The 8,911-nt window shown below is 45.5% G+C and overlaps 1 protein-coding gene and 1 long non-coding RNA gene across 4 annotated transcripts; both read right to left on the minus strand.

The window, feature by feature from the left end:
- Positions 1-1,196: 1,196 nt before the first annotated feature.
- On the minus strand, positions 1,197-5,936 carry LOC117633452. 3 transcript variants are annotated; one of them, XR_004586661.1, is made up of 3 exons: positions 3,439-3,652; positions 2,488-2,551; positions 1,197-1,365 (listed from the first exon to the last, which is right to left on the minus strand). XR_004586661.1 is itself a non-coding variant. In XM_034367070.1 (3 exons), the coding sequence occupies exons 1-3, from the start codon at positions 5,871-5,873 to the stop codon at positions 1,359-1,361; spliced, it is 1,467 nt and encodes a 488-aa protein (XP_034222961.1). In that variant the 5' UTR covers positions 5,874-5,936; the 3' UTR covers positions 1,197-1,358. The 3 variants fall into 3 exon arrangements, 2 of the variants coding, with proteins under 2 accessions (XP_034222961.1, XP_034222962.1); XM_034367070.1 differs by lacking the exon at positions 3,439-3,652 and adding an exon at positions 4,478-5,936; XM_034367071.1 differs by lacking the exons at positions 2,488-2,551; positions 3,439-3,652 and adding an exon at positions 4,478-5,936.
- Positions 5,937-6,070: 134 nt separating this feature from the next.
- LOC117633453 lies at positions 6,071-8,641 on the minus strand. The gene is made up of 3 exons (XR_004586662.1): positions 8,398-8,641; positions 7,446-7,509; positions 6,071-6,342 (listed from the first exon to the last, which is right to left on the minus strand). It is a non-coding gene; the product is annotated as an uncharacterized LOC117633453 (long non-coding RNA).
- Positions 8,642-8,911: the final 270 nt, after the last annotated feature.

Genomic DNA, 8,911 nt, shown 5'->3' on the forward strand with positions numbered 1-8,911 from the left:
TCATTCCGAATTTTTTTGGAATGGAATTGGAATCCCCTAATTCTGATTCAATCCATCCAAAAATCAGCCATAGTTGTAAAGAACTTATAGATAAGACGATTAAGAGTATTTACTCAAATCGCAACGGTTTGAGTTCGATATCCTTCCCTAAGAAGAAAAATTGTAGGCTTAAATGCTAAAAATGGTCCTTATGTTTTACAATGTTGGCCAATTTAGTCCATGTGTTTTCAATTTGGCCAATTTAATCCTTGTGTTTAGAACCGTTAGCCAATGTTGTCCATTCTGTTAATTTTCTGTTAAAATAATTTAAAACTATTTAAATATTAATTAAAAAAAACATAACTATTTTAATACAAATAAATTAATAAGAACTATAAAATAAAAAAACACCACATCCAACAGCCACCACCATCAATCATGAAAATGTGAAGGTCAAAAGTCACACATTGGAAAGTTGATAAACTTAGCAAGGGCTTATAAAGAGTTGAGATACTCCCCACATTGCCAATTGATTTTGGGATGGAACCTTAACTTTCTTCATGGTATCAGAGCCAAGGTAGCCCATGTGTGAAAGCCCAACGGTCGCACGTCCTACACGTCATCTAATAAGTGTTGTCCACGTGCTAGACTTGAAAATTCGCCACACATGAGGGGGAGGTGGGAAGGGTGGGGCGGCGGTGGTGGATATGTGAAAATATGAAGGTAAAAAGTCCCAAATTGGAAAGTTAAGAAACCTAGCAAATGCTTATAAGGAGTTGGGCTACTTCCCCCCACCCTCCCCTCTCCCCCCCGGTAGCCGCCGCCCAATAATTTGTTTTGGGGTAGAATCTTAACTTTCTTCATGTTATCAGAGCGGGTTAGCTTACGTGTGAAAGCCCAACGGCCACACATGCTCCATGTCACCCAATATTTGTTGTCCACATGCTAGACTTGAAAATTCTCCACATGTGCAGGTGTGTGTGTGACAGGACCCGCCCCGGAATTTCCCCGTAGACCGGAGCGGACCTCGTCTTTGTTCCGACATCACCCCGATGCCGGGCCCACTTACTAAAAACCGAGACTCTTTACCAAAATTTTGGCAGAGTCTCCCCTGTAAATTTAAGGAACCCAACAGAATTCAACCTGCAATAAAATACATAACCATCCCAACCAGCAGCATGCTTTAAAGCGAATAAACAATTTACAATGAAATGGCCTCCGGCCTCACAAATCAAACCCTAACAGGGCGATAACAGAGCATGTCTAAGAACTTCAATTTCAACAAAACAGAGTTCAAAGGAAATAACATGAAGAAAGAGTCCTACGAAGGCTCAAGGCTCGGAAGCGCACGATCCGGCTGTGCTGCGGAGCTCAGTCAACTACTGGCTGGGGGCGCAAAACAGAAAATTGTGAGTGGACAAAAATAAATTCAGTTCAGTGTAAACCAACGTAATATAACCCCACCGTTTAGAAAACCATGCAAGAAATTCCATGCATCTCAAAACCTTCATACTCAAGTATATATATATATATATCTATATATATATATAAAAACAAATCAATACTCGATGCCAAGTCACAATCCATAAAGAACGCTTTATAAAACCCACCATCCAAAACTTATAAATCCCACAACCAAACTCTCAAAAGCGTACCCATTGGCACGACCGGCAAAGAAGTATCCTCACCGAAAAACATGAATGAATGGATTATATATATATATAAATATATAATATAAGAGATATATATATATATATATATATATAGAATATAAATATGACCATCACCTAGTTGTACCGGGGAAACAATCCAACCGGGGGATTGTTTGACTAGTCACCCTGGCAGAGTCCTCATGATGAGTCCTCAATCCACCATGTGACTAGGGAACGAGCCGTCCAACTGGGGGACCAACTCTCAGCCAGCACGTACCGTCGATAACCTCAAAACCCGTACGTCTGTGATCAGTCCTACGCGCGCAGACTACCCAATCAAGGGTCTACAGCAACATCCCGTCAAGGATGCCCCGGGTTCCGATTCTTCCAAGTATCTCAAGTATCCGTATCCAAGTTCCAAATCAGGGGAGGTACATAGGGTAGTGCTTATAGCACACCAAACTGACATTCTATACTCACCACTTTCCACAATCTCATCTCAACAACCCAAGTACCTCGCACATAACCAAATATATATAGAAAACCTCCAATCCATATATTCATACTCAAGATACTCAAATATGTTAAAACCCAAAATATATTTTCAATGCCTCATAAAAATATCCCTTTCAACAACTGAATAAATAATATATCCAAAAATACCATTTAAAACATCATGCATAATATTTCCCAAAATCCATATAAATATACTTTCAATACCCAACTATGCCAAAGCGCTATACCAACATCAAATTCAACCCATGAATATAATATATTCAATAAATCGTTAAAACATTATGCATAAATCTTTCATTAATAAAACCATGCATAAGATTTGAAAACAAAGTCCACTCACAAGTAGTCCCACGCTGCTTGACCCTGAGAGGGTCCCGCCTGCTGCGTATGCGTGGTCGGAGTACCTAATTCAGAATACGTACACGAGATTAATACGAAGCGTTTCGAACGAGTACTTTGAATTAAATATCCTAATTTCCCAGGTTCTAGTAAGTGTACTAGGAACGCGACGTTCTAAGGTCCAACTACCCAATTTGGACGATGGAACAGCTTCGGGAGACACTCGGTCAACCGACGGTCAAACTTCCCAATTCGGGTCAACCGGGCCCACGGGACCCACGACCTCCATTTTACAATCCGAAAGTTCCTAAAGGTTCCACAAGGTCTAAGATACCCGTCTCGCAAGTTTGGTCCGAAACGGACGGTTAGATCGCTTACGATCGCACGATCGGACGGTTAATATAAAACACAAACTTTAAGTTATTGAATCGGAACATCCGGGGTTCCGATTCACAATCCGCGAAATCCTATACGATCCTAGGAATACCTAGAACAACATATTTTAATTCGGGAAGGATCTAACGGTCGGAACCTATCGAACCCGGATAACGCACAATATGCGAAAATCCGTTCGATAGTCAAACGACATCCGAATTGAGATCCGCGAAATCCTATGCGCTCGTGACAACCTAAGGATCTCATCGGGTTAATTTGCAGCCTCACCAGCCTCGCCCACGCGCCGCCACACGCGCCGGCAGCGCGTGGGTGTGTAGAGAAATTTCCGGGAACGGAAAAACTCCACACCCGAGCTCACCCTTCCGGCTACAGATTCTACTCGACGAGTGGAACACTTTATTCAACTACACCAAGGTCCAATTCGGACGGCAAGTGGTCGGAATCGGCGTCGGAAACTCACGGTTTTAACCCGGAACTTCACGGCCTCGATCCGACGACCACCGCCACCATGGTCGTCGCGCAACCCAGGAAATAGCTAGAAGGGAAGGAGAGCTACCTGTTCCAAGTGACGGCGCAGCTCGAGATGGCCGGAAACGTCGCCGGCGACGTCGGCAGTTTCAGCTGGTTTTCACGTCGTCGCCACCGCCGCTTGCCGGGTTTTCGATCGGAGAAAAGGGGTGGGCTGGGTAGAGGAGGAAGAGATGAAGCTTTTGCAAGAAACGGCGCCTCAAACGGAGGTCGGACGGCGAAGTTCTCCCCGTCTGAAATTCCGGCGAAAATTCAAAACGGGGGAGGGGGGTTCAGCCGCGGGAGAGAGAGAGAGAGAGAGAGAGAGAGAGAGAAAAGTCAGATATTTTAAACCCAAATTTCAAAATATTTACGGTTTTGCCACTATCGATGTTTTGATCGTAACTTCTTCGTTACAACTCCGATTCAAGCCTACCGCGTGTCTACGAATTCGTCTCAGTACCACCTACCCAAAAATACCAGTCACTGCCCCAAACACTTTCCGGGCAAGAAAATGACCAATTTACCCCTACCCTAAGGGTAAATTCGTAAATTCACTTAAATAATTTAAAATAGGAATTAAATTCGGAGTCGGGGTATTACAATCTACCCTCCTTATAAAAATTTCGTCCTCGAAATTTACGTACTTGTCAATTGAAGAGCTAAAGGTACTTGGCCGGTATCAAAGCCTCGGGCTCCCATGTAGCTTCTTCAATAGTTTGACTTCTCCATAGAACTTTCACTACCAGAATAGACCTGGGGCGCTACATCTGCTCTTTCCTATCCAAGATCCACACAGGTTGCTCCTCATATGTCAAATCTTCCTTCAACTCCACAGGTTGATGTTCCAGAACATGAGAAGGATCAAATCGACTTCCAACACTGCATCAACCACTTGGACACCACCATCCCTAATAATCATGTCCGCAAACAGGACGTCCCACCGTAGGTAAAGAAATGCTAAAGCTTCTTGCCATGGGTGTCGGTTTCACACTGGCCTATGGTACGAAATTAGATGTAGTGAAGGAATGTGTAGCCCTGGGATCTATTAAGACACGTGCAAAGTAACCAAAAATTAAGGATCATACCGGTGATCAAGTCGGGTGTGGCCTGGGCCTCCTGCTGGGTCATCGAGAACACACGGGCATGCGTAGTAGAGCGTCCAGACGGGCCTCTCTGGCTCCTACCACTCCTACCCCGAAAAGTGGACTGCACCCCACTGTTTGATGACGAACCCGCTGCAGATGATGAAGCACCACTCTCTGTCTGACCCTGTCCTCTATTGCCTTGCCCTTGTTGGGCCCAAGTCTCCTTTTCAGCAGTACCACCAACAGTAAGGAGTGGGCACTCACTCCTATAGTGCCCTGTCTGCCCGCAATGATAACATGACACTCCACTCCTCCGGCTAGGGCCACTGGTTTGCCCACGTTGTGGGCAGTCCCTCCTGAGATGTCCTGTCTGCCCACAACCGTGACAGGTTGCATTATACTGTTGCGAAAAATCCTTGGCTGTACTGGTCACCGACTGCTGTCCCGACTGCTGGCTCCAAGCTGGTCGTGAGCCAGACCTCCCACCGCCTGAACTGGAACCACGTCCTCCCGACCATTCACTACCAGCAGAATTAGAGCTGGATCCACCCCTCTTTGATGGACCCTGACTTGGCTCACCAAAACCTGAGGAGTCCCTGCGGCGCCTACCAATGCCCGCTCCCAAACTGTACTTCCTGGCCACTCTATCTGCTGCTTGAGCCAAGGCTCTCATGGTAGGATATGTGTTGGCAGTGACTACTGCCTGGATGTCTAACCACAAACCCTCCTCAAAACGGGTACACCTGTCTTCCTCTGTGGTGACCAACTCAGGTGCAAACCTGGACAGCTCATTAAATTTGTGCTCATACTCCAGCACTGACATGGAACCCTGTCTCAGATGCAGAAACTCAGACTTCTTCTCATTCTTGTAAGAATGTGGGTAGAACTGATCGAAAAACACTCTCTGAAACTCCTCCCAAGTAAGAACAGCAGGATTAGCATACCCTCTGCGGACTGCCTTCCACCAGTGGTAGGCATTCCCCTTCAGAAGAAAAGCGGCCAGGCGAACCCTATCTCTATCAGGGCACTGAAGAACCTCAAATATTCGCTCGACATCTGTAAGCCAAGCGTCAGCCTCAGCAGGATCAGCACCACCATGAAACTCATTCGCCCCCAATTCTTTAACCCTCTTAATGTCGGAGCCTTCAGTATTTCGTCTCCCCTGTAAGGCTGTAGACACGGTTCGGGTGAACTGAGATAACAGGTGTCGTAAATCGAGGTCATTCCCTCCATCATGCTCTCCGGCAGGTGGAGATGGTGGAGGTGGAGGTGATGAAGGTGGAGAAGGTGGTGGAGATGGAGGTGGAGGATTTGCTCCCCATCTCGGAATACGACCACCCCTCGTCCTAGGACGTCTAGGATGCATAATTCTACACAAAAGAAACCATAGAATCATTAGTTTCAACAACGCAACAAAAGCGCGAAAGTCGAAGGAAAATGAACCTAATGCTCTGATACCAAGCTGACAGAACCCGCTCCGGAATTTCCCGGAAACCGGAGCGGACCCCGTCTTTGTTCCGACATCACCCCGATGCCGGGCCCACTTACTAACAACCGAGACTCTTTACCAAAATTTTGGCAGAGTCCCCCCTGTAAATTTAAGAAACCCAACAGAATTCAACCTGCATCAAAATACAAAACAATCCCAACCAGCAGCATGCTTTAAAGCGAACAAACAAATTACAATAAAATGGCCTCCGGCCTCACAAATCAAACCCTAACAGGGCGATAACAGAGCATGTCTAAGAACTTCAATTTCAACAAAACAGAGTTCAAAGGAAATAACATGAAGAAAGAGTCCTACGAAGGCTCAAGGCTCGGAAGCGCACGATCCGGCTCTGCTGCGGAGCTCAGTCAACTACTGGCTGGGGGGCGCAAAACAGAAAATTGTGAGTGGACAAAAATAAATTCAGTTCAGTGTAAACCAACGTAATATAACCCCACCGTTTAGAAAACCATGCAAGAAATTCCATGCATCTCAAAACCTTCATACTCAAGTATATATATATATATATCTATATATCTATATAAAAACAAATCAATACTCGATGCCAAGTCCACAATCCATAAAGAACGCTTTATAAAACCCACCATCCAAAACTTATAAATCCCACAACCAAACTCTCAAAAGCGTACCCATTGGCACGACCGGCAAAGAAGTATCCTCACCGAAAAACATGAATGAATGGATTATATATATAAATATATAATATAAGAGATATATATAGAATATAAATATGACCATCACCTAGTTGTACCGGGGAAACAATCCAACCGGGGGATTGTTTGACTAGTCACCCTGGCAGAGTCCTCATGATGAGTCCTCAATCCACCATGTGACTAGGGAACGAGCCGTCCAACTGGGGGACCAACTCTCAGCCAGCACGTACCGTCGATAACCTCAAAACCCGTACGTCTGTGATCAGTCCTACGCGCGCAGACTACCCAATCAAGGGTCTACAGCAACATCCCGTCAAGGATGCCCCGGGTTCCGATTCTTCCAAGTATCTCAAGTATCCGTATCCAAGTTCCAAATCAGGGGAGGTACATAGGGTAGTGCTTATAGCACACCAAACTGACATTCTATACTCACCACTTTCCACAATCTCATCTCAACAACCCAAGTACCTCGCACATAACCAAATATATATAGAAAACCTCCAATCCATATATTCATACTCAAGATACTCAAATATGTTAAACCCAAAATATATTTTCAATGCCTCATAAAAATATCCCTTTCAACAATTGAATAAATAATATATCCAAAAATACCATTTAAAACATCATGCATAATATTTCCCAAAATCCATATAAATATACTTTCGATACCCAACTATGCCAAAGCGCTATATAGACATCAAATTCAACCCATGAATATAATATATTCAATAAATCGTTAAAACATTATGCATAAATCTTTCATTAATAAAACCATGCATAAGATTTGAAAACAAAGTCCACTCACAAGTAGTCCCACGCTGCTTGACCCTGAGAGGGTCCCGCCTGCTGCGTATGCGTGGTCGGAGTACCTAATTCAGAATACGTACACGAGATTAATACGAAGCGTTTCGAACGAGTACTTTGAATTAAATATCCTAATTTCCCAGGTTTCTAGTAAGTGTATTAGGAACGCGACGTTCTAAGGTCCAACTACCCAATTTGGACGATGGAACAGCTTCGGGAGACACTCGGTCAACCGACGGTCAAACTTCCCAATTCGGGTCAACCGGGCCCACGGGACCCACGACCTCCATTTTACAATCCGAAAGTTCCTAAAGGTTCCCCAAGGTCTAAGATACCCGTCTCGCAAGTTTGGTCCGAAACGGACGGTTAGATCGCTTACGATCGCACGATCGGACGGTTAATATAAAACACAAACTTTAAGTTATTGAATCGGAACATCCGGGGTTCCGATTCACAATCCGCGAAGTCCTATACGATCCTAGGAATACCTAGAACAACATATTTTAATTCGGGAAGGATCTAACGGTCGGAACCTATCGAACCCGGATAACGCACAATATGCGAAAATCCGTTCGATAGTCAAACGACATCCGAATTGAGATCCGCGAAATCCTATGCGCTCGTGACAACCTAAGGATCTCATCGGGTTAATTTGCAGCCTCACCAGCCTCGCCCACGCGCCGCCACACGCGCCGGCAGCGCGTGGGTGTGTAGAGTAATTTCCGGCGACGGAAAAACTCCACACCCGAGCTCACCCTTCCGGCTACAGATTCTACTCGACGAGTGGAACACATTATTCAACTACACCAAGGTCCAATTCGGACGGCAAGTGGTCGGAATCGGCGTCGGAAACTCACGGTTTTAACCCGGAACTTCACGGCTTCGATCCGGCAACCACCGTCGACATGGTCGTCGCGCAACCCAGGAAATAGCTAGAAGGGAAGGAGAGCTACCTGTTCCAAGTGACGGCGCAGCTCGAGATGGCCGGAAACGTCGCCGGCGACGTCGGCAGTTTCAGCCTGTTTTCACGTCGTCGCCACCGCCGTTTGCCGGGTTTTCGATCGGAGAAAAGGGGTGGGCTGGGTAGAGGAGGAAGAGATGAAGCTTTTGCAAGAAACGGCGCCTCAAACGGAGGTCGGACGGCGAAGTTCTCGCCGTCTGAAATTCCGGCGAAAATTCAAAACGGGGGAGGGGGAGTTCAGCCGCGGGAGAGAGAGAGAGAGAGAGAGAGAGAGAGAGAAAAGTCAGATATTTTAAACCCAAATTTCGAAATAATTACGGTTTTGCCACTGGAAGTGTTTTGATCGTAACTTTTTCGTTACAACTCCGATTCAAGCCTACCGCGTGTCTACGAATTCGTCTCAGTACCACCTACCCAAAAATACCAGTCACTGCCCCAAACACTTTCCGGGCAAGAAAATGACCAATTTACCCCTACCCTAAGGGTAAATTCATAAATTCACTTAA

The sequence above is a fragment of the Prunus dulcis genome, chromosome 7 (genome assembly GCF_902201215.1).
Source record: "Prunus dulcis chromosome 7, ALMONDv2, whole genome shotgun sequence".
NCBI classification, from domain to species: Eukaryota; Viridiplantae; Streptophyta; class Magnoliopsida; order Rosales; family Rosaceae; genus Prunus; species Prunus dulcis.